This window comes from Pristis pectinata, chromosome 4 (genome assembly GCF_009764475.1).
Source record: "Pristis pectinata isolate sPriPec2 chromosome 4, sPriPec2.1.pri, whole genome shotgun sequence".
Taxonomy (NCBI): Eukaryota; Metazoa; Chordata; class Chondrichthyes; order Rhinopristiformes; family Pristidae; genus Pristis; species Pristis pectinata.
Window position 1 is genome coordinate 70,065,105 of NC_067408.1, and position 26,967 is coordinate 70,092,071.

A 26,967-nucleotide genomic window follows, 5' to 3' on the forward strand; every position below is an offset into this window, starting at 1 on the left:
GATAGATAATCTTAATAGGAAGGGTACTGCAGTACACAATGAAGTGCATATAAAATGCTATTATTTTAATAAACAAGATATTTAAAAATCTATTCAGGACACATAAATTACCTGGGTCTTGTTTTCCTTTTCTGGCTGGATTCCAGTTCTCGACAACCTTCATAAAACAGAAGTTTGCACGTTAAAACACAGCACTCTTCTATGCAAGTAATGAACAAAAACAAAACATGCTTTTAAGAGATTAAAATCAAGGCTCAGAATCAAGCACTTTTATAAATATGTGTAAGCCTGGCAAGGAAATTCTAGATTTCCCTATGGGCATGGCAATGCTTTTAACTAGTGGTTGCCCTGTTGCCAGTTGCTTTCTCACTGCAGGCAAACTTTTAACACAAAGCTTGTTGACAGAGAATCTGGGGAGAAAAATGAATGTCAAAACTGTCAGTGTGGCGCAGTTTTTAAGGCTTTCAGATTCAGCACTGAAAATAAAAAGAGCTGATCATTATTACTAAACCTATAATTTGTTTATAAGAAGTTACTTCTATAATGAACAAGCTGGACTAATGTAAGACTCCAGCCATCTACTTGCAAAGCATTCCAGAGAGGAAATTAAATTTTTCTCCTCGTGTCACTTGGTCCACTATTTTAAGCTCTCCTTTGCAGCTTTGGTTTAGCATCAACTTCACACACCATGTATTTAAATTACATGGAATTATCTCTATCCATGCAAATGACTCAAGTCCAGCAAATACACAGAGTGAATGTGCCACTTTTTTCAAACATCGTTAGTCATTCCCTGCTAGTTTTTATTTCATCAAGTATGGAAGGGTTGAAGAAGTTGTCAGATTTCTTAGAACACAGAGAAATTATTTTCTAACTGTAGTGGATATGACAATCCGAAAAAAAAATGATGCGTTATAAACTCGACCAACAATTTTATGGATTAGTTCCTGTAATTTGGAATCACAGTTTAAAAGCAGTTATATTCCTGGTTGATAATATTTCTCAATGCTGGTAATTAAACACATTGCATCATCACCTCAATAAATTAATTAACACTAGACTCTGTGCCAAAGTTCAGCAGCCAACCATTTTGCAGTTATACTTCTATTTCATGTAACTAAAATTCTAAAAGAACAACAGATGTCCAGAAATGTGAAGTTTTGATTGGGCTAATTGCACTGTGATCTCCTGCTGCAGCTCTATTGTCAGTCATATGGACAAGTATGGGAGGAGTTGTCTGATTTACTGTTACTGTTTTTACCTGTACAACAACAATGCACTTTGTACTAACTCAATGTAACTGCACTGTGTAATGAATTGACCTGTACGATCGGTTTGTAAGACAAGCTTTTCACTGTACCTCGGTACAAGTGACAATAATAAACCAAAACCAATACAAACTAGTTATTTCCTTACAACTGGTGGATATCCCAATCAAAGTATAAAGAAAGTGCATTTCCAGGTGTGTATATCTTCAAGAATTTTAAATGTATATGAACTTTTAAAATGTTTTCAACTAATTCAATATTTTAATAACCACGTGTGAAAGCACTTTTTCAATCCCCTTTTGCTCTTGACTACTCGCTGTCTTAACTTTCTAGATAGTTAACGAATAGAAACAAACTTCTACAATTCAATGTGTCAAAACCATTTATGATTTTGAAAATCTTTTCTGTATTCTTCTTAACAATCATTTCCATGAAAACAGCATAGTAGTTACTATCTGTATATTCAGTATATTAAAACAGCAAGATCAGTTGAAAATAATGGAAACTGAAAGCCTTTGTAGAATCAGCAATAAGCCATCCGCCAGGCCAAGTCTACTCTGCAAATCTGTTAGCAATGGAGGATTTAATCTTTTAATGCCCTTCTATTTTTTTAAAATTCCATTTTGCTGCCAAATTAAGCCTTTTAATCCTCATTTTTTGTGCCTTTCTTCAAATCGTAGAATAGCGCAGCACCAAAGGTGACCATTCAGTTCTTTGGAGTTTGTCCCAGTTCTACCTTCATAATTAGAAACTCTCATTACCAATATCATTTAGTTAATCTTTCCTATGCCTTTTCCATGCCAAAGTTGTGCTTCTTAATATCAAGGTCCCCAGAACTGCCTCAATATTTGGAATGTGAACTAACTAATGAGCTGCATTGAGTTGATTGACAGCCGGACACGCCTTAGGGAACTGTTGGCCATCAGTCATACACAGGCAGCAGATGGCAAGTGCTTGGCCAAATACAGTGGTTTCAAATGAAGCTCAATTGAAGTTTGAGGAATAGCACCTTATCTTTCAACCAGGCACAGTTTAACCTTTCAAACTCAATGCTGAGTTCAATAATTTCAGCATCTCCATTTCAGATTTTCTTTATCTACAGTGTTTTTCCTGGCAACCTCAGATAATGAATCTGCTTCTCCCATTTACCCCTCCTTCAGACTGGCCTCATGTTCCCTAACATCCTATTACCACCTTCTTTCAGCTTGAACTATCATCCTTTCTGGTCACTTAATCTCTCCTGCCTTCCACCCTTGTCTAGACCGACTTTCAGGTTCAACGACTCAGTAACTAGTGCTTACATCCACCGTAATGAAGCTTCGAGAGGATGGTTATGGCTCGAATCAACACCTGCCTCAGTAAGAACCTGGACCCACTTCAATTCACCTGTCGCCACAATAGGTCTATAGCAGACACTATGTTGCTAGCTCTCCACTCTGCTCTGGACCTAGACAACTGGACCACATAAATCAGGCTGCCAATCTTTGACTACAGCTTGGTGTTCAACACCATCATCTCCTCAAAATTTATTGTCAAGCTCCAAGACCTGGGCCTCTGTACTTCTCTCTGCAATTGGATCCTCGACTTCCTCATTGGGAGACTACAATCAGTGCAGATTGGAAACATTATCGCCTCCTCACTGACCATCAACACAGGAGCACCTCAGGACTGCGTGCTTACCCCCCTGCTCTACTCTCTCTGTACCTATGACAGTGTGGCTAAGCAGAGCTCCAACATCATCTACAAATTTGGTGATGACACCACTGTTGTTGGCAGAATCATGGATGATGATGAGGCGGCGTACAGGAGTGAGAGAGGTCAGCTGGTTGAGTGGTGTCTTAGCCACCTTGCACTCAATGTCAGCAAGACCAAGGAACTGATTGCGGACTTTTGGAAGGGGAAGTCAGGTAGACACACACCAGTCCTCATTGAAGGGTCTGCGGTGGAAAAGGTGAGCAGCTTCAAGTTACTGTGTGTCAACATCTTGGAGGTCCTATCCTGGGCCCAGCACATAGATGGAACCATGAAGAAGGCACGTCAGCATTTCTACTCTCTTAGGAGTTTAAGGAGATTCAGCATGTCATTGAAGACTCAGACAAACTTCAAATACACACTGAAAAGCATTCTGACTGGTTGCATCACAGCCTGGTAATGGAAGTTCCAATACACAGGAATGAAAGAGGCTATACAGCGTGGTGGACTTAAGCTGTTCCATCACAGGTACAGCTCTCCCCACCATCGAGGACATTTATAAGAGGCGATGTCTCAGGAAAGCATCATTCATCATCAGAGACCCCCACCATCCGGGCCATTCCCTCTTCCCGTTGCCACCATCAGACAGGAGGTACAGGAACCTTAAGATCCACATCTCAAGGTTCAACAACAGCTTCTTCCCCACTGCCATCAGGTTCTTGAACCAACCTGAAAAACCCAACTTTACTTCAGACAATACTTTTATTTTCTCTCAATCTTGTCCTAGTGTTGTTATGTTTATTTTGCACATGTAATAGTCTATGTTAATTTAAGTTTGTTAACTTACGTTTGTCCTTGTAATATACTCTGCTGCTGCTGCAAAATGCTCACTTTCTAGCCTGTGTAGAACGTGTTTCATTTATAGCCTGTGCACATATGCTTATGACAATAAACTTGAACGAGGTTCTCTCCCCATCTCTTTGTATTTTATACTTCATTTAATCTTACCTTTCCGTTCTAAAATGTCACTGATATAAAGCGTTAGCTCAGTTTCTCTCTCCACTGGTACTGCCTGACATGCTGTGTATTTTTAGCATTTTCTGAATTTATTTTAGATTTCTAGTACCACATCATTTTGCTTTTGATGAGGCCTAAATAGTTTCAGCTGCTCTCTGACACTGTATTGATGTGAATCTTGCTTTGCCTGCCTCTGTATAAGAGTTGATTCAGGCTGTGGAAATTTCCAAAGGCACTGGATCGTTTTCCTTTCATCCAAGTGGCCATTCCTCATGCATGTGATCACAATGAGTTTCACTGACCTAATTGACCAGGACAGCTTCACCACTGAGACATGTTTGGGAGATATTTAATTTCCAGCTGGGGCTTCTCTGGATGATGATCAGCAGCAAGATCCTCATTTTTGTTCCTCAGTAGCCCATGCACCAAACCCAAAAATAGCCAACGCATCGGCATCCCAGCCTGGGCTCAACCAGCTCAACATAATGAATGAAACCTGATAGTTGGTACAATCAGCTATAAACTGGCCTTAGTGAATCAGCAAGAGGCTCCTTCATATACTTTTTGCTCCAGGGGTTTAATTACTGTACATTGACCCACATTAAAATCCACCTTCCACTCATTAACTAGTTGCCTTCACTTCTCTGGTCCTGTTGAATTCTCTTATGTGACAGAGAAATAGATTACACTTTCTTTTAAAATTTGACTATAATGGCTTATTTTAAACCAGTATACAAGGGGCCTCAATAGCCGGTATTCCCATTGTTCCAAAAGAAGTGGCTGTTACTACAGTGAATGCATCAGTGATAATTTTCTAGATTTTGGAACAATCCTTGAAGATTGAAACATAATTAATTTCATTCAAGAAAGGATAGACGGACAATATAAGAAGCATTTGTCCAGTTGGCCCTACATCAGTTGAAGGCAAAATTCTGGTTTGGATGTAATAACAGTGCATTTGAAAAATTATATGTTTAGAAGCTTCAACAAATCCAATGAAACTATTCTAGGATGGGAAGAGCTGGAAAGGTATAAGAGAACCAGTGAATGTGGCAAATCAGGATTCTCAAAACATTAAATAAAACAAAGTCAAAAACTGAGCTATTTTACAATGCACAAGCATAGGCCTCACTTCCATAAAGGACATTGTGCCACAATCTCCTGCCACTGCAGGGAAAAGGGTTTATGGAGGAAGTGTTTTGGGGAGCAGACGTATTTCCATTGTGGATGCAGTAAAATCATTGTGCCACTTGATGGAATTTCCAGGCCTGGATGTCTTGCTGTAAAATCGTACATGGCTTTGGTTGAGACCAGAACTGGAGTACTACATGCAGCACTGGTCTCCACTCATAAATAATATAAATGCAGTACAGCACAAGTTCATTAGATTTATTTCTCGGATGACAGGGTTGACCACTGAAGAGAGGTTGAGTAGGATTGGCCTATACTCAATGGAGTTTAGATGAATGAACTTATCAAGACATAATTGATTCTGAGGAGTTCTTACAGGGTAGATCCAAAAAGTGGCTTCCTCAGGATGGAAAATCTGGAACTGGGGGTGGGAGGTGGAGCTGGGGGACACATGTACACACAAAGGTTAAGGGGGTCAGCAATTTAAGAGTTAGGTGAGTAGGTTAACTTTTGAAGAGCAAGGGAACCAAAAAATGTGGGATAGGATGAGAAAATGGGCAAGAATCTGATCTGCCATGCTCTTGTTGAGGAATCAGATGCAAGAGGAGGCCATATGTTGTTTACCTTCAATTTCACTGAAGGCTTTTCCAGTGGGGGAACAAGGCCATTCAGTTCAATATACTGTAAGCACGTTTCTTTAGTTCTATGCATGTTATTTAATTCCAAGAAGTTATAGTTAAAAATCAATGTAACTGTTCACAATATCACTACAGGATCTGACAGGTAGCCATGTGTGATGACTTTGGTCAGAAAAATGCAATAAAGCAGCACTAAACATGATGAGTAAAACATAGGTTAGCACAGGTTAGACATTATTTATTACTCTCCACTGAGTTAGTCAAGCAGTGTGAAAATATCACTTAACTGCAACTTTTAGTCATTCTGTGAGGATTTTGATAAGTTTTTCATATATAAACAAAGACGTTAGAATGTAATTCTTTTAACATATTGTCTGATCTATTTTCCCACATGACAAATAGGACTCTCAATCAAAACACTACTGGTACATGAATTGGATTAATGGGTGCTTAACAATTACAGCTAAGTTTGAAATTTCATAGAAAAATACAATTTATTGAAACAAATTAATTAACTACAAGTTGAACTACTTTCTATGTTTTGGAAAAGTAAGTTATAGGGTGTGGTGTAGAGTCACCCTAAAGAAACATGAGATAGAAAAAGCAGAGACTGTGTGTAAAAGCGTTTATTTCTAGGTTGTGCTACAGAAGTATCAAGCATTATGCTTACATTGGAAGCTTTTCCAAATTTCTTCTCAAAACTTAATTATCTATTAGATAATTTAACGAATTACCTGAGCCAAGAATTTCAAATGCAGCGAGGTTCTATCTAGTGCTTCTAAATCTTTGCTGGTTGGCTCTTATGCTTTTTTCCACTGCTCATATGAGCACAGATTACGTCAATTGTTCCTTCACACTGGCATAAGGATCATGCTGGATTCCAAACGTGAGTACAAATGTAGTGCAAAAAAATATGATCAGGGATATCTCAAAAATGTTAATACTTGCAACTTGTCTGAGGTCATGTGTGTCAAAAACTAAGTTTGCTCTTCCCCTCTTCCACAGAATGTCTGAAGACACCCTCATTTAAACTTGCCTCCACCAACTGTAAAGTTAATAGAGTGGAACACCTAACCAATGGGACATGAAGCATTTAAACATCATGTTTACAGTATTAATGTGGGAAAATTCTCTTTGATGGAGAGATTGAGAATGTGGGGAAGAGGTACATTCATGGGATTGGTTTTCAATTTTTTTCAGTAATTCATTAACTGTCTCATCCTTTTCTCAAGTACTTGCCTGCTTGAGATAAGCTGAATGCATCTTCAGTAGTTTGGCATTTTTCTGGTATTTGTTTGGAAGTCGCATTTCTGCTTAGACTTAAATCTGTAAAATAAATATAAATGTTTTTATAGTTTGTCTGTCCCATTCTATCTGCCCTACCATAATTTAATAGCCCACAGGCAGTTCCTATTTTTGCTTTGTGGCCTTCATGCGGCATGACAAGTTCCCTAGCCATTTGATAAAAATTATGATTCATGCGGATTTAGGTAGGTTTTCTTAATCCTTTTGTCAGTCCAATTGCTTATGATAGGATGCCTCCTAGTGTTGTACAGGAAGATCAATGAAACTGTGGGAAATGATTTTACACAGTAACTTTAATTAGTCTAACACAAAGATGCCAGAATGCAATTCTTTTAAAGCTTTGTCTGATCTATCTTCTCCCATGACAAACAGGACTCTCAATCATAACACTACTGGTACGTGAATTGGATGAGCAGATGCTTAACAATTATAGCAATGTTTGAAACTTCATAGAAACGTACAATTACTGTAATAAAATAATTAACTACAAGTCAAACTAGTTTCCACATTTTGGAAAGAAATGTTATAAGGAATAACCATACAGAAATTTTCATCTTCTATATCGTCTTACTTAGCACAAGATTAAAGTGGCCTCCCTTACTTTAGAAATCAAGCAAAGTCTCCTTTGGATATCTCAGCAAACTGCAATAATCAAATCAGACAGATCATGGAGTTTCCAGGCTTGACGCTTGACCTGTGTGGATAAGGTCGCCTCAACCAAGTCTGCTATAGGGAAATAAATCAGGGTAATAAACCATTCGTGATGGTCACATACAGGCACTTGTGTGAGAGGGCCAATACTGAGATCCACTTTGAACAGACAGCAGGTGACACACATCAGCCAGACTCACAGTGAAAAGAGATTCTCAAAAGCACATGCTACCTGTGGATAAGTATCCCAGCAAGGACAGAGGAGAAAATGGGCTGAAAAGTGTAGGGAAATATCAAAGTAGGAGATTCTCCCAATTGCTTACTAAACTCAGTGACTTCAACAACATTCCAGGAATCTTATCTTGGCATTCGTGGTCAATCTTAGTCAAATTGGTACCTTCAGTTTGATGTCCTTTAATTGGAAAAAGAATGAAGGGGGAAAAAGGCGAGGGTTAGGGTGTTGGGGAGGGATGAAATTGTCTCCTCAGCATAGTCATAAAGAATTGTATGCAGGTCATATTTGTGGTTGCGGTTATTTTTGGATAAAGACTGGAGTTAAATCAAATAAAGTTCCACCAAAGCAGAGCAAATTGTGCTTCACAGCTCCAGTGACCCAAGTTCAGTTCTGACATCGGATGCTCTTTGTGTAGAGTTAGCATGAATGGGTTTCTGCTAGGTGCTCTGGTTTCCTCCCAAACCACAAAGATATGTGGGTTGGCAGGTTAGTTGGCCACTGTAAATTGCTGCTAGAGGAGGTGGGTGGAAGAAGAATCAGAGTTGATGGGCAAGTGAGAAATAACAGATTACAGGGATATAAAAGGAAGAATAGGAAGGACAGAAATGTCCTCAGAGCCAGTATACACCTAATAGGCTGATTGGCCTTCTATGTGATATGAAAAATGAAGCATAATGTGTAAATACATCCAATAGTTAGTCCTCATAAATAATGTCTATGGTACAAAGGTGAAGAGCATCCCAATTTGAACTACCATCATAGACAAACTTACATACATCAAAATAACCTCTTCCCCACATCGAAAAATTAAAACTGCTTAGACTCAACTGAATTAACTGAAATTGAGCCCAATCAATCTCTGGATCTTTATTCTAGTCAATGTGGATCAGTGGATGTTGGTTTGAACTGATAACACATAGAAGATTGAGCTATACATTGTTGAGAGACCCTTCATTAAGTTTGTTGAATCTCTTCAGACTTACTTTAGTTTTTATATCTGTTTGCTCAGAACTAATTAACAAAACCACCAATCATTTCATATCAGTTCTGTGCTCGCAGTCCGTACAACTCGCAAAATGTCTTATAATTTAGCATCTGAAAATCATAACCATCTGCTCAGTTATTTCTGATCTGCAAAATTTGTTGCAGGCTATTTCATTCCAAAGTCTCATTCTGAAAAATAAAAGCCACAAAACCACTTGCTCCAATGTTAATTACCCAAATCTATTGTGCTTGATAAAAAATGTGGGTAAGTGGAGATGATGGGAAGTAAGTACTGGCACATTTCAATTTCATCTGTGGTTTGGGGGGGGGGGGGGGGTGGGCAGCAGGGAGGAAAGACTTGACTAATCTTCAAATCTCTCTCTCTCTCTCACTCATTAGTATTGAAAGTTGAGTTTCATGGGACATCCCAATATGTAGCTTTTCCAATGGGGTACATGGGTCAGAAGTGATCTGTATGTGCCAAAAGCATGCACTCCAAGATGTTCAAACTACTCACAATAGTGTCTAGTGTTAGGCTTGTTAATCCAACAAACATTATACAAGCACAAATAAAACTACTCTCATGCATAATCACAACCCCTTTGTGTTCATTCTCCTGTTCCTTTTGTAAGATCTAATCACCTCACAACCACCACTTTTTTTTAAAAGGCAAGAACAAAAGTCGATACAAGTAGGCCACTTGGCCCTTCAACCCTACCCAACCAGGCTAGATCTGCCCCAAGCCTCAACTCCTATTCTATACAGAGTTCCCCAGAGCCCTCAATTCCTCCATCTTGCAAAATACTTCCACAACCTCCAGGATAGAGAATTCCATTGGTTTCCAACCTCTGCTAGAAGCAATTGCTATGCAACTCATCTTTAAATTACCAGCCCCCTTATCTTGCAACTATGCTCCCTTGCTCAAGACATTCCTATCAGTGGAAACACCTCAACATTCTACCCTGTCATTCCTACTTGGGATCTTATACGTTTCAGATTCTTCTAAACTCTTTTACGATGTGCATTGTTTCCTCCAGAGGGGCCCCTGGAAGAAAGTCAAACCAAGGTTATTGATTCATGGTGAGGTAGTGGATCAATAAAATTAAGCAAAATCCAAATAAACATTATTACACAAAAGCATAATTTCAAATGCTTATACCTGAATTGTCCTTGAAGAACTGCAGTTCTGGTTGCTGAAGGGTACTGGCAGGTAACATATCAGGCACTGGTTCAGCTGCAACATTTTCCTGTTTTATTTGAAATAAAGAATTGTTACATTCATTATGTTCTTGCCACAATTCCAATAAAATGATGCACAGTTCCTAACAACAAAGTCAAATCCAACTGGAAATATGTTGTCTGGAAGTACATCCAGAAAAAGAAAGTGAAAGAAGAAAAAACAGAAATTAATACTTGTTTATTCTGATGTTTGTTGTAGTTCAGAATATACAGCAGAGGAGAGAACAAGCCAGCTCCTTCAGTGCTCATTTGGTATTGGTATTGGTTTATTATTGTCACTTGTACCGAGGTACAGTAAAAAACTTGTCTCGCATACCGTTCGTATAGATCAATTCATTACACAGTGCATTGAGGTAGTACAGGATAAAAACAGTAACAGAATACAGAGTAAAGTGTCACAGCTACAGCAAAGTGCATTGCAGGTAGACAATAAGGTGCAAGGTCATAACAAGGTAGATTGTGAGGTCAAAAGTCCATCTCAGACTCTTGACCTCATAATCTACCTTGTTATGACAAGGTAGATCCTATAAGGGAACCATTCAATTGTCTTATCACAGTGGGATAGAAGCTGTCCTTGAACCTGGTGGTACTTGCCCTCAGGCTCCTGCATCTTCTGCCTGATGGGAGAGGAGAGAAGAGAGGATGACCCAGGTGGGTGGGGTCTTTGATTATGCTGGCTGCGTCACCTAGGCAGTGAGATCTATAGACAGAGTCCATGGAGGACAGGCTGGTTTCCATGATGTGCTGGGCTGTGTCCACAACTCTCTGAAGTTTCTTGCGGTCCCAGGCAGAGCAGTTGCCATACCAAGCTGTGATGCATCCAGATAGGATGCTTTCTATGGTGCATTGATAAAAGTTGGTGAGCGTCAAAGGGGACATGCCAAATTTCTTCAGCCTCCTGAGGAAGTAGAGGCGCTGGTGAGCTTTCTTGGCCGTGGCGTCCACATGGTTGGACCAGGACAGGCTATTGGTGACATTCACTCCCAGGAACTTGAAGCTCTCAACCCCATTGACCTCAGCACCATTGATATAGACAGGTGCACATACACCACCCCCTTTCCTCAAGTCAATGACCAGCTTTTTTGTTTTGTTGACATTGAGGGAAAGGTTGTTGTCAATGATACCATGTCACTAAGCTCTCTATCTCCTTCCTGCACTCTGACTCATTGTTATTTGAGATATGGCCTGTAAACTTGTAGATGGAGTTAGAGCAGAACCTGGCCATGCAGTCATGAGTATATGGGGAGTAGAATAGAGGGCTGAGGACGCAGCCTTGTGGGGCACCGGTGTTGAGAATAATCATGTTGGAGGTATTGCTGCCTATCCTCACTGATTGCAGTCTGTTGGTCAGAAAGTCAAGGATCCAATTGCAGAGGGAGGTGTTGAGTCCCAGGTCCTGGAGCTTGGTGATGAGTTTGCTTGGAATTATAGTATTGAAGGCGGAGTCGTAGTCAATAAACAATAGTCTAACGTAGGTGTCTTTACTGTCCAGATGCTCCAGAGATGAGTGTAGGGCCAGGGAGATGGCGTCCACTGTAGACCTGTTTCGGCGGTAGGCGAATTGCAGTGGGTCAAGATTTTCTGGTAGGCTGGAGCTGATGTGTGCCATGACCAACCTCTCAAAGCACTTCATGATGGTGGATGTCAAAACCACTGGTCGGTAGTCATTAAGGCATATTACCTTGCTTCTCTTAGGTACCGGGATGATAGTGGTCTTCTTAAAACAGGTGGGAACCTCAGATTGAAGCAGGGAGAGGTTAAATATGTCTGAAAATACCCCTGCCAGCTGATCAGCACAAAATCTGAGCACACAACCAGGGACACCATCCAGGCTAGATGCTTTCCTTGGGTTCACTCTCCGGAAGACTGAACTTACGTCCTCGATGGTGACCACGGGTTCAGTTACATTGGAGGCTGTCAGGATGGGTGGTGACAACCCACTTCCCTTCTGTTCAAAATACGCATAGAATGTGTTAAGCTCATCAGGAAGGGATGCGCTGTTGTTAACTATGTTGCCTGACTTTGTTTTGTATCCCGTTATAGCATATAAGCCCTGCCACAACTGATGGCTAGTCTGGGCCTCTATTTTGAACTGGTATTGTCTTTTGGCATTCCTGATAGCTTTCCTGAGGTCACATCTCGGCTTCTTGTAAAGGTCAGGGTCACCTGATTTGAATGCTGCAGTCCTCGACTTCAGTAGGGAGTGGATCTCCTGGTTCATCCATGGTTTCCAGTTTGGGAACACCTGTATTGTCCTCTTTGGTACACAGTCCTCAACACACTTGCTGATAAAGTCTGTGATGGTGGTGACATACTCATCTCGGCTAGCAGTTGAGTCTTTGTACATGGACCAATTCACTGACTCAAAGCAGTCGCATAGAAGCTCATCTATTTCCTCAGACCAGCACTGCACGACTCTGTACTGGATCCTCCCGTTTCAGTTTGTATGCAGGGAGGAGCAGCACAGCCTGGTGGTCTGACTTACCAAAATGAGGGTGAGGAGTGGCTCAGAAGGCATCTTTTATAGTTGTATAGCAATGGTCAAGGGTGTTAGGACCCCTGGTGGGACAGGGGATGTGCTGGTAGTACTCTGGTAACACAGTCTTGAGGTTAGCCTGGTTGAAGTCACCTGCAATAATGAAGAGGGCCTCAGGGTATCCTGGCTCAAGGTTGTTGACCACAGAGTATAGTTGATTGAGTGCAAGCTTCATGTCCGTCTGGGGTGGGATGTAGACTGCCATCAGGATAGCTGAAGTGAACTCCCGTGGCAGGTAGAATGGTTGACACTTCACCGTTAGATATTCCAGGCTGGGTGAGCAGGAGTTCACCAGGACTGTCACGTCTGAGCACCACAAGTTATTGATTAAGAAGCAGACCCCTCCGCCTCTAACTGCCTGAGGACACTGTACGGTCCATTTGGTGGATTGAGGAGCCCTCAGGTTGAATGGCACAGTCAGGTGAAGCAGGTGTAAGCCACGTTTCGGTGAGACATAGCACACAGCAGTTCCTCAGTTCTATTTGGTAGGTCAGTCTTGCCCTTAGTCAATCCACTTTGTCTCAATAGCCTGGACGTTAGCTAGTAGTATGCTGGGGAGAGGGGTCTTGTATTAGTGCTGTTTCAGCCTCACCTCCAGCCCAGGCCTCTTACCACACTTCCGAGGTAAGCGGCTAACCACTCATCGGTCCTGGAGTGCAGCCACCTGGTAAGTGGCTGGTAATAAATTGGTAAATTTAATCTGGGAAATTTAATTTGGGAAATTTAATCTGGGAAAAGGGTCAATAGTGTTCACTAAAGAATTATGTATTTAGCCAGTATCTGTAAGAACTCTCAAAGCATTTCAGACATAATTATCCTAAAAGCAAGGTGAACTACACACAAAGTGCCTTTTCACAAATTTGTTTTTTGTGCTAGTGGATGAGACTGGAAATAGGGTGCCTGAAAGACTTTCTGCTTTTCAGTATGTGATGGTGTACCTCTGTACATCTGCTGATTAGAAAACAGGGGACAGGCAGATTGTAAAGGCCAACAATCTGTTCCCGGATCTTCTTCCTGCACCAAACAACATACTAGCAAGGGGAGTGACACGAAATGACTCTGCACTTTTAAAAAGGAAACGGTTCATCTGATCTTCACAGGTTTAATTACAGGAAATTGAACAAAAAATCAAATTTTATTAAATAATTTAATAAATATAACAAATTTAGATTAAATGACTAATTACCAAAATAAACCAAGGCACCAAATGGCTTAAAGATATGAAGTGTCAGCCATCAAATAGACCAGGCCACAAATTCGGCATGACTGGGAGGTAGATTTTCTTAACCATAGGTCTCTCAAAAGGACAACATGTGGAAAAAGGAGTAGGGGTAACTGTTTTGAAACCAGGAGTAATTTGATGCTTATTTGATGATTATCAAGGAAATATCCACAAGACTTGGCCTCATCAGGGCAGTGAGTTAGTAGGGAAGAGCATTCTCACTTGAACAGACAATCTCTGGGGGATTTGCATAAAAATAGAACACTTGACAGCATGTAGGTGGGATACATGTGAATGGCTGTGGAGGTAAAATTCTTGAAATCACTATGGAGAATGGTGGCTTAAGGCAAATGGCCTATCTCATCTGTGTCTGGATTTTTGCATCATATGGGCACCCCATTATGCTATCAGTGAAACAACACTTCTGAAATTGTAAAGAAACATTACTCCTCCTGCTGCAGTTATGCTATGGGTAGTGGTGAAGGCTCTGAAAATATTGGAGTGAAATGGATGGACAACATGGAATTATATTGTCTGTCTGATTCTTTTGATGCAAGGTTGATGACTGTGCCCTCAGCAATTTCTTCATAGAAAGAATATATAGTAGCAAAGTGCACTGCTTTCAAGGCTGTGATTGAGAAGGTCATAAAATCCAACTGAAGCCTATCCATTTAAATCCCCAATTCTGGCGCTTTCAGGATATAATATCTGCCAACATTAATGGCTTCTGCCACCACTTCCCCCAACCTTTTAAAAAAAATTATTTCAAATATTTGCAAACCCAAATGAAAGAAATGATTAAATATAAAAAGCAACTACTTTACTCCAGAATTTGGTAAGTCACTGTGTGGTAATGTTCCATTGAACCCCTTCTAGAACAACATAAAGCTATTCAACTATAAAAACATTAAACTCAGGTCCAAGTGTCACCCAATGTACTATCACAACTACTCCTATGGCAGGGGCTGCTGCATGGTGAAAGAGAAGCCTGACCCAATTTCTCATTTCTTAACTGGAGGAACTAAGGCTAATTAGAGTGCATTTGCCCTGATCCCATCAGAGGTCAGCCATGTCAGCATAGAGCAGGCATCTAACTTGGTACCTTACAGACAATAGGTTACACTAAGGCATTGAGGGATGTTTTACATGTGCCTTGAAGTTTGCAGTTCACTTCCTGAATCAGCCAGGTCAAAGCTGGTGGCGAGGTGATTCAAAGAATTTAGTGCTGGAGGGAAGCGTTTTGCAAATTTCCAATGCTTGGAAAGGATATTTGAAGAGGAAGGGTCAAAGTGCAAACAACGGGCGGTTTCACTTTTCGGCTCACTTTTATGTTTATCTTGTACAAGCAGGTTGCTGAGTGTGGCTGTTAGTTGGAGACATTTAGTAGGGGAGAAATGAAAACACTTTTAGTGACAGGCAAGCATCATAGTCTTTGTATAATTACCACATATGTGATGGATTGTTATGCTGTCTTGGAAGTTAATAGGTTTCAGATTTTTGATTAGACCAGAAAGAAAGCACAGAAACAATGCAACTTTTGTTCACAAACTTTGAACAAGGAAAAGCTACAGTAATGTTTCAAAGCTTAAACCTCAACATGAAGAAAATATGCATCCATCTGCAAACACTGTTCCCAATAAGAATATCTAAACAATAGTTGAAGTAAATAGAAAAGCAATTTGAATAATGATCGACTTGGAATTGCACTGGTAGGAGAGGGAGGTGACAGAGTGTTTGAATCGTAGCAAGTTACAGCACAGGAGGAAGCCATTTGGCCTTGCCTGTTGTTCAATAAGCTGTTGGGGTGTCATTCAGTCAAGCTCACTCTCTTTACATATGGAATATGCACATCAAACTCCCAGCTTTGCTCACAGATTGTTATCTTTGAATCTAGATCTTTGAAAATATCATTGATCTAAGTCTTATATTGTTAATATGTTGTACAGGAAAGCTTTTGATGTCACCTGTCTAGGTACCCCATCCTGCAAAATTTAGGTATTTTTTGTGTGGAGGAAAACAAAATAAATTACGATCAGTGAGTGGTTTAGAGTTATAGAGTCATAAAGCAAGGAACAGGCCCTTCGGCCATCTTGTCCATGCCAAGATGTCTGTCCAAGCTAGTTTCATATGTCTTCATTTGGCCCATATCCCTCTAAACCTTCTCAATCCATATACCTGTCCAATGTCTTTTAAACATTGTAATTGCACCAGTCTCTACAGCTTCCTCTGGCAGCTCATTCCATATACCCACCACCCACTGCGTGAAAAAGTTGCTCCTGAGGTCCCCTTTAAATCCTTCCCCTCTCACCTTAAATCAACACCCTCTAATTTTAGACTCCCCTACCCTTGTTAAAAAATCTCCTCACTTCAGGGAGAAAAGCACCAATCCATCCAGCCTCTCCTTATAACTCAAGCCTTCAAGTCCCAGAAACATCCTTGTGAATCTTTTCTGCACCCTTTCCAGTTTAATGACATTCTTCCTATAACTGGGCGACCAGAACTACACAGTCTGGTCTCTTGACCTAACTGAGTCTACACAAGCACTAACCTGAAAGTGAAACTGAAAATACTCAGCAGGTCAGGAAACATTGGTGAAAGGAGAAACAGTTAATGTTTCAGTTTGATGAGCTTTATCAAGTCTGATGAAAGAACTGATGAGTTCTGATGAAAAGTCATCAACGTAAAACATTAACTCTATTTCTCCCTCAATGGATGTAGTCTGACTTGAATATTCACAGTCTTTACTGTTTTATTTCAGCTTTCCAGCATCTGTAGTATCTTGTTTCTGCTTTTGACCTGGGGGATTTTTTTGATCGATACATATACAGTATTTGGCTCGAAGCCATTGGAGAAACCAAGCAAAATATAATTTAGGAGAAAATAAGTCATTTTATTCTGCATTATGAATTGAAAACACGACCTCAGCTTATTGCACTTGTATCTCATGAGAGTGATGTCGTCATAACCTCATTTGCTTAGGAGGTGTTTAGTACAATATTTGGCTATAACTCAACAACAAGTAAGATCTTAAATGGAAGAAAAAAACAGCAGTAATACATCAGAATTAAGAATTTCAAATGCTTTTCCAAAATTAAATGAAATAGGCAAAAAGTGAAAATAATGGGATTTTAATCGGCCTAGTGTTCGGAGAGCATCGGAGTGCGAGTGAGCAGCCTGAGGAGCTAATTGGTGGAGAGAATGAGTGAAACTTACCTTCCTGCTGATTGGTGAGAGCGAGAGCAGGAACTTTGAGACTTCAACTAGGAGCAGTGAGAGAGCGGCCTGAGGAGCTGATTGGTGGAGCGACCTACCTTCACTATATAAGAGAGGCATTGTCTAGCGGAGCGGTTGTCGGAGTGATCTGAGTCAGAGTGGTAAGGCTTTGGCTCAACAGGATTCGGCAAGAACAGGTAAGAGGTGAGATTTATAGTGAGGGGGTAAGTTACTAGTTTATTTATTTAGTAACATTAGACAGTAGCATAAGCCGTATGCATCTAGGATTAGTGTTATGCTTGGAGTGCCAGGTGTGGTGACCCTGGGAGACTTCCAGCCTCCCTGAGGACTACATCTGCGTCAGGTGCATTAAGATGCGTCTCCTTAGGGACCATGTTAGGGATCTGGAGCTGCAGCTTGATGACCTTTGGTTAATTAAGGAAAGTGAGGAGGTGATAGATAGAAGCTATAGAGAAATAATAGAGAGTACCTCTGTGGCAGTCCCCCTCAGAAATCAGTATATCATTTTAGATACTGTTGGAGAGGATGCCCTGAGAGAGGAAGACCACAGCAAACAGGACTTTGGCACCATGCCTAGTGGCATGGTCCAGAAAGCAAGGAGAAATGTAGTAGTTATAGGGGATTCCATAGTGAAGGGAACAGACAGGAGATTCTGCGAGCCTGATAAGGATACCCGGATGGTGTGTTGCCTCCCTAGTGCCAGGGTACGGGATGTTTCAGATTGTGTCCAGGGTACTCTGAGGGGAGAGGGCGAGCAGCCAGAAGTCTTGGTACATGTTGGTACCAATGACATAGATAGAAAAAGAGAGGAGGTCCTGAAGGAAGATTACAGGGAGTTAGGAAGAAAGTTGAGAAGCAAGACCTCCAGGGTAGTAATCTCAGGATTACTGCCTGTGCCACATGCTAATGAAGGATCAGGCAGATGAATGCGTGACTGAGTAACTGGTGCAGGGGGCAGGGCTTCAAATTCTTGGATCATTGGGATCTATTTTGGGGGAGGTATGACCTATTCAAAAAGGATGGGTTACACCTGAACTCAAAGGGGACCAATATCCTGGCTGGAATGTTTAATATAGCTGTTAGGGAGGGTTTAAACTAATTTGGCAGGGGGAAGGAAACCAGGATGTTCGGGTCGAGGAAGAGGAAAATAGAAACAAGTCCAAGATAGCGTGCAGCAAAGAGGGCAAGAAGGGCAGGCAGGTGTAAAGACAGGATCATTTGCTGTGCAATAGAAATACAGCGAAATCTGTAACAGATACTGGTCTAAATGTACTGTACTTAAATGCACATAGCATTAGAAATAAAGTGGATGACCTTGTTGTACAGCTACAGATTAAAAGATATGACGTTGTGGCCATCACCGAGTCATGGCTTAATGATGGATGTGATTGAGAGCTGAATGTCCAAGGGTACACAGTGTACAGGAAAGATAGACAGGTGGGTAGAGGGGGTGGCGTGGCCCTGATGGTAAGCAACAATATTAAATCACTATAGAGAAGGGACATAGGATCAGAAGAGGTAGAATCCTTATGCGTTGAGCTAAGAAATGGCAAGGGTAAAAGGACCCTAAAAGCAATTATATACAGGCCCCCAAAGAGCAGCCAGTGATGTGGACAACAAGTTACAGCTGGAAATAGAAAGAGTGTGTCAGAAAGACAATGTCAAGATAATTATGGAGGATTATGACATGAAAGTGGATTGGGAAAGTCAGGAAGGTACTGGATCTCAGGAGAGAGTTTGTAGAATGCCTACGGGATGGCTTTTTGGAGCAACTTGTTGATGAGCCCACCAGGGGATCGGCTGTTTTGGATTGGGTACTGTGTAATGTAAATGTACCTGAGGTGATTAGGGAACTAAAGGTAAAGGAACCATTAGGAAGTAGTGATCATAATATGACTGAGTTCAGTTTGAAATTTGAAAAGGAGAAGCTGATATCAGGTGTGTCAATATTTCAGTGGAACAAAGGAAATTACAGTGGCATGAGAGAGGAACTGGCCCAAATTGATTGGAAAATTAAGCTAGATGGAGGGACGGCAGAGCAGATACGGATGAAATTTCTATAAGAAATGAGGAAAGTGCAGGATAGATCTATTTCAAGAAAAAAGAAAATTATGAATGGAAAAATGGTACAAATGTGGCTAACGAGAGAGGTTAAGGCTAAAATAAAAGCAAAAGGGAGGGCATACAAGGAAGCAAAAATTAGTGGGAAAACAGAGGACTGGGAAACTTTTAAAAACTTACAGAAAGAAACTAAGAAAGTCATTAGGAAAGAAAAGATGAATTATGAAAGGAAGTTGGCAAATAACATACAAAAGGATACTAAGAGTTTTTTTAAATATATGAAAAGAGAGACATGGGCCGATTGAAAATGATGCTGGAGAAATTATAATGGATAACAAAGAGATGGCAGAGGAACTAAATGAGTATTTTGCATCAGTCTTCACTGTGGAAGACATCAGCAATATACCTGATAGTCAGGGGTCTCAGGGAATAGAATTGAGTACAGTCAAGATTACTAGAGAGAAGGTGCTTGGGAAGCTAAATGGACTAAGGACAGATAAGTCTCCCGGACTGGATGAAGTGCACCCACAGGTTCTGAAGGAGGTGGCTTTGGAGGTTGTGGAGGCATTGGAAATGATTTTCCAGGAATCAGTAGACTCTAGCATGGTTCTAGAGGACAGGAGGGTCGCAAATGTAGTTCCGCTGTTTAAGAAGGGAGGGAGGCAGCAAAAAGAAAATTACAGGCCTATTAGTCTGACATTGGTGGTTGGAAAGTTATTGGAGTTGATCCTCAAGGATGAGGTTATGGAATACCTAGAGGTGCATGACAAGATAGGTCCAAGCCAGCACGGTTTCATGAAAGGAAGATCCTGCCTGACCAACCTATTGGAATATTTTTAAGGAAATCTCAAGTAGGATGGACAAGGGAGAGGCTGTGGATGTTATGTATTTAGATTTTCAAAAGGCCTTCAACAAGGTGCCGCATAAGAGGCTGCTTAATAAGATGAGAGCCCATGGAATTACAGGAAAGATATTAGAACAGGTGGAGCATTGGCTGATAGGCAGAAAGCAAAGGGTGGGAATGAAGGGATCCTGTTCTGGTTGGTTACCGGTTACTAGTGGTGTTCCGCAGGGGTTGGTGTTGGGGCCGCTTCTTTTTACATTGTATATCAATGATTTAGATTATGGATTAAATGGTTTTGTGGCTAAGTTTGCAGATGACACCAAGATAGGTGGAGGAGCAGGAAGTGTTGAAGAAACAGAAAGGTTGCAGAGAGACTTGGACAGTTTAGGAGAGTGGGCAAAGAAATGGCTCATGAGATACAATGTTGAGAAATGTGCGGTTGTACATTTTGGAAGAAATAAATGGGCAGATTATTATCTAGATGGAGAGAAAATTCAAAATTCGGAAATGCAAAGGGACTTGGGGGTCCTCGTTCAGGATACCCTAAAGGTTAACCACCAGGTTGGATCGGCAGTAAGGAAAGCGAATGCTATGTTGGCATTCATTTCAAGAGGAATAGCATATAAAAGTAAGGAAATGTTGATGAGGCTCTACGGGGCACTGGTGAGACCTCATTTGGAATACTGTGTGCAGTTTTGGGCCCCTTATCTTAGAAAGGATGTACTAATGTTGGAGAGGGTTCAGAGAAGATTTCTGATGATGATTCCCGGAATGCAAGGCCTTACATATGAGGAGCGTTTGTCGGCTCTTGGACTGTATTCATTGGAGTACAGAAGAATGAGAGGGGACCTCATAGAAACATTTTGAATGTTGAAAGGATTGGACAGAGTAGATGTGGCTAAGTTGTTTCCCTTGTGGGTGAGTCCAGGATAAGAGGGCACAGTTTTACAATTAGAGGGTACCCATTTAAAATAGAGATGAGGAGAAATTTCTTTAGCCAGGGGGTCATGGATTTATGGAATTCTTTGCCACATACAGCTGTGTAGGCCCGATCATTGGGGGTGTTTAAGGAAGAGATTGATAGGTATCTACTTAGTCAGGGTATCAAAGGATATGGGGAAAAGGCCGGGAATTGGGGCTAGTTGGGAGAATAGGTTAGCTCATGGTGAAGTGGCGGAGCAGACTCGATGGGTTGAATGGCCTACTTGTGATCTTGTGATTCAGCTGTGCTACTAAACCTTCTTCCAACAAGGAGAGCAGCAAACAGAATGTGTACTCACTCTGGACCCAAACCCACAGGAACCCAACCAAGATGGAGCATTTGCCTGCAGACATCAGCTGTTTTATAGGGGATGCAGAGAAACAAAAGTAAGCCTCATTCATCTACCTGCAATTGACCATTGGTTTGAAACAAACGTTTCTCTCTTTCAGTATCCATTCACGTTTCTGATCATTTAGACATCACCCTGGAGTTGTCAGAGCTGATAATCTAATATAAAAGAATTAATTGAATTCTTGAGACTTCTTTTGTAATGATTTATGAAATGCCACAAATGCATGGTGACCCAGCCACTGCTGCCTCGTTTGAACTTTATGATTGAAGTATAGATTGTGTACAGCAAGCTGAAAACTGGTAGCACAAACAGCTCCTATGTAACTCCTTGGGTCCAATGATACAAGGAATTTAACACTGTAGTACAGACTTACAACAAACCTGAAGAAGTCCACAAGCAAAATGGTGCGGCTCCAAACAACTACATTCTTCCACAATAACTCTTGCCCACTGCCTTCACTCCAGCTTCAAGGTTTTAAGGCTTTTAGTGCAGGCAGGTCTCTGAGATTTAAAAGTTGTGGTCAGATTACAAAATTAATGAAATGCTGCCTGAATAAAAGAAACAGGAGCAAGAGTCAACCACGTGGCCCACTGGGTTCACTCCACAGTTCTATAAGATCAAGGCTGATCTGATCTTTGCCTTCAATTCCACTTTCCTCTCCGATTTCCCATCACCTTTGATTCCTCTAGAGTTCAAAACTCTCAGCCTAGTGACTTGGCAGATGTGGTTCTCTGGGATATAGAAGCCAAAAGATTCACAAGTAGTTCCTGCTCTCCATCTCACATGGTTGACTCCTCACCTTTACACAGTGCTCCTTAGTTTTAGAATGTCCACCTCTCCCTTGTGAAGTTCCCTCAGAATTTTTGTGTTCCTATTCTTCAAAACTTCAGAGAATACAAGCCCATTATACCCTACCTTTTCTCATTGGACAACTTCCTCATCCCAAGAATCAATCTACTGAACCTTTGCTGCACTGCGGCAAAGACAAACATTGCCTTCTATTAATATGGAGAACTGAACTGCCCACCTGATTACACAGCCGATTGTTCTATTAGCACAGTAATTGCATAAACGGTCCTCAGTGACCTTGAATAATTATTTTAATATGATCCCACAACAGAGTTGCTGCTCATGGAATAACCATATCTGCGCATTTTTGTTTTAAATGGGTGTATCAAAGATTCTGCTCCAAGAGAAAACAAAATGCATGTAAAAACATTTTGCATTTCCCACATCTTCCAAGCATGCTGAGAATGCCACCAAAAATAGGTTTAATGACATTCAAAGCTTTTGTCCTCACTCTCACCCACAACAGTTTAGGGTCTTCTTCAAGTGCCTAAATGGCAAAGAGGTTCATCATCCCTGCCTGTAATTGACAACACAGCCAGTCACAGTTCTACCATCTACTGCAGATGATCAACATCCGCTCCTGTATCTGGGGCAATTTTTTCCACAGTAGAGAAAGTTAAAAATAGTAAAATTGCATGGTACCGGACCCTTCCAATCTACTGTACCACAGGGACAAATGCAGTACACACATATAATCAAGCAAGCAGAAGATTTTAGATTTGCAATGGTAACAATTTTCATTTTGCCTGTGGAATTGAGGCATCAGCTAGGCAGAAAAGCAAACCTTTCACTGGCTGACAGGCTTCCCTTGTGAGCATTATTATTTTTAGTATCAACATTATTTAAAGAAATGACATACTCAATGCTCAGGTGACATCTAACTCCAGAAATATCACTTGTGTTGATGTTCATTATCAAGCAGCAGCTATACCACCATATTTAAGCAACAATCTATAATAGCTGCATAATGGAAAGCCAGTCAAGACTATGGGAAAGGAGAGGGGCTCTCAGATGGCAAAGGTTAACCTCTGCATCCATGACCAATGCTTTACTGAGAAACCATCGGAAAAGCAAGCAGGAGCTTTGAAGTCCAAGCTTTGATTTGCTGTCTTATATTCAATGGCACTTTCCAGTTTTCCTACCCTTACGAACAGTGTGCACAGCAGGAAATGCCTATACAGTCCTAACCTTCAGAGGCTGTGGTTACTTCTAGCTTAGGTTTGTTTCTCAAGAAATCTGACCTCAAAAGCAAAACACACAAAAGGCAATTGTTGCTCAAACACACTGACTCAGTAGAGAGCCAACAACCTACCTGGTGTTCTTCATTTTCTTTCAGCAAATGGAAATTGAAGGGCTAAATCTCAGATCAAGACAGCATAAAACTCACCCTTCCAATACCATATTGACTTGGAAATGCAAAGAAAATCTCAAACCACAAAAATAGATACACCAAATAATGCAGAAGTAAACTAAGAAAAAAAAGTAACAATTCAATCAAAAATCTAAATGTTCATCTTGAATACTCAGCCAACCTGAGCCACCTGAACACCACTGTGCCCTCTTTCAAACGGGTGAGCTGAGCTGACAGAGGAAAGCTGTAAAAAGCAGCATTTAAGTAGTTGAAATAAATCGGCAATGTGTAATAAGGCAAAGCCTCCAATAAAGTAGTCTCTTTGCTGCATGGTCACTATTGACCAAGCAAGTAACCCGATTGTTTGATTCCCACAAGCCCCTTTTTGCGCGGTGTGGTAAGTAAATAGCCTGAAATAAATTTGCTTCTCTCTAAACTTCTTCAGTCTGGATAACAATAGACTTGCCAGAATACACAGGCCCTGGCATTTTACTGCATATCTTAATAAACCTGTCTTACTTTGGTTTCATAGATAGCAAAAACCTGCTTGTGACATCTGAAGAATGCACACGTCATTTTTCTAACCATGTATCAACTTCATCATTCTTTTATCCATTTAATGATTCTCTCATTCAGTTTGTTCCTGTCCAGATAATTCGCAGCACATGCTTGAAGCACCATAGTTTAAACAATGTTGATTATCTAACATTATTTGAGATAGTGTGTTGATGTCTGTACACAACTGTTAAGAAGCATTCAAGTAATCTACTTTGTTTTGCCAACATTTGACTGGAAGCTTGACATAAATACCACATGAGCAGGTTAGATGCTACATACTCTAGAAGAGTGACTCACTCCCTGACTCCCCACAGTCTTTCCGCCTTCCAGAGTAGGTAGGATTTTTTCCCAAGTCCTGTTCCCAAACTCTTCCTCCATTTATTTTTTTTTCTTCAAGTATTTATCCAATTCCTTCTAAAAGCTACTATTGAATTTGAATCCAACATCTTATCAGGCAGTGGACTGAAATACTCAACCACTTGCTGCTAAGCAAAAAGCTCTTCCTCACGTCAGCTCAAATTCTTCTTATCACCTTAATTCTGTGTTCTCTGGTTATAGGTCATTCAGTCACTGGAAACTTCAACCCAAGTAACCCCATGATTCTGAGCACTTCAATAAAATCTCCCCTTACCTCCTCTGCTTTAGGGAGATCAATTCCAATTTCTCCAGTCTGTTCATATAATTGCAATCCCTTATCCTTGTAACCATTCGGGTAAATATCTTCCCTATCCCTGCTGAACCCTTCACATCCTTCTTGAAGAACGACACCTAAAATTGGACACAACACTTCTGCTGGGTCTGCACTTATGATCAGTTTACACTTACTTTCTGATTCTTTTACTCCATGTCTCTGATCTATAAAGCCCAGGATCCCACATGCATTATTGACTGTCCTGTAAACTTGCCCTTCCTCCTTCATCATCACCACTTCTCTCTCTCTTCTGACTCCTCTTGTTGCATTTAGAACTTGGATAATCCAACATCCGATTGTTCAGAAATCCTGATTACCTGGCATCTGACTCACTCATCAATCTGGAATGAGAGTTGGGGGAAGACAAAGAAATTACTTGAACAAAGACACGCCTACAAGATGATGAAAAGCTCATTCCCCATGGCAGGAAACCAGTTTAGGTCAGGCCCCCTTTAGATAACACCAATGCAGGTCTCAACTGTTGAGTTAAAACCTATGTTGGTGCAAATGACATCAAAATGTATATTACAAAAACATTGTAAAGTGCAAGAGAATTTCTAGCCTGTAAAATACCAGCAATAAAACCATTACAACTGCAAAAACCCCAAATAATGTTAACATATTAGGAAATGATAGAAAATTAATCACGCTAATGATTTTTAACGGAATCAAAAGATTTATTCACCGTCATCTGTGTACTTAATTTCCTTACAATGTTTAAGTCAGGTTTGAAACCAAGGCCAGTGAAAATTATTTGCTCCCATCACTCTCTCACCTGCTCTCTATCTGGAAAAGCATATTAGCAAGCCTGCAACTGATCTCCCTACACTCTGAGCTAAGGAGAAGTTTCATGAGTAGCATGAATGAATGATTCTTCCATTAGACACCTGAAAGCTATTTGTGAGCAGACTCAATTGCCACATAAATCAGATACTAGGGTCCTTTGTTTAGTAGCTAATTTCTCCAAGGCAGAATATACAACTGGAGCAATGGTAGGCCGACATATTTTCCCGGCTTCCACAAATAGTTTTGAATTTGTTTTTTTTCTCCAACCAAGAACTACTTTGTAAAGCTGTGGCTCAGTGACAGCACTCCGGCTTGAGACAGAATGCTATGGGAAGCAAGGGAAGATGAGACTTTTACATCTTCGTTAGCCACAGCTGACTGGTAGCAGAAGACTGGAGGATAGCTAATGTCTATTTATTTATGAAGGGCAGCAGGGATAAGCCAGGTAACTACAGGTCTGTGAGCCTGAAGTTAGTGGTAGGGAAATTATTGGAAAAAATTCTCAGGAATAGTATTTACGTACATTTGGAAAGGCAGGGGCTGATCAGGGATAAACTGCATGGCTTTCTGCGGAGGAAGCCCTGCCTCACTAATTTGACTGAGTTTTTTGAGAAGGTTACTAAGAAAATTGATGAAGGCAGGGTGGTAGACACTGTTAATATGGACTTTAGTAAAGCATTTGATGGGTCCTGCATGGTAAGATGGCACATGAGGTCAAAGGCGAAGATGGAGACATGAGAGACTGCAGATGCTGGAATCTGGAGCCAAAAACAAAATACTGGAGGGACTCAGCAGGACAGGCAACATCAGTGGAGGGGAATGGACAGTCCACGTTTCGGGTCGAGGCCAAGGTAAGCTGGCTGATTGGATCCAAAATTAGCTTGGTGACAGGAGGCAGAGGGTAGTGGTGGAAGGATGCTTTTCTGATTGGAAGTTTGACCAGTGGTATACCACAGGGATCACTGCTGGGCTGGGACATTAAGTTTATAAAATAGATTAATGACTTGGATGTGCATATAGGAGATGTGATTAGTAAGTCTGCAGATGACATGATGGTGTTGCGGATAGTAAGGAAGATTGTCTAAGGCTACAGCAGGATATAGATCAGATGGAAAGTTGGGTGGAGCATTGGCAGATGGAATTTAATCCCAACAAATGTGAGATGATGCATTTTGGGAGGTCAAATATAGGTAGGACATTAAGGAATGTTGATGAACAGAGGGACCTTGGGGTTCAAGTCCATAGTTCCCTGAAAGTGGCAACACAGATAGATAGGGGATGAAGAAGACACATGGCAACATTGCCTTCATAAGTTGTGGCCTAGAATACAAAAGTTGGGAG

At 40.9% G+C, this 26,967-nt stretch overlaps 1 protein-coding gene across 1 annotated transcript in view; it reads right to left on the reverse strand.

Annotated features, from left to right (window-relative positions):
• reps2 (RALBP1 associated Eps domain containing 2) overlaps positions 1–26,967 on the reverse strand; it is a 163,380-nt gene that overhangs the window by 31,163 nt on the left and 105,250 nt on the right. Inside the window, 3 exon segments of the mRNA XM_052014187.1 lie at positions 112–157; positions 6,986–7,072; positions 10,081–10,168. Of these exon segments, the coding sequence (XP_051870147.1) occupies positions 112–157; positions 6,986–7,072; positions 10,081–10,168 (221 nt within the window).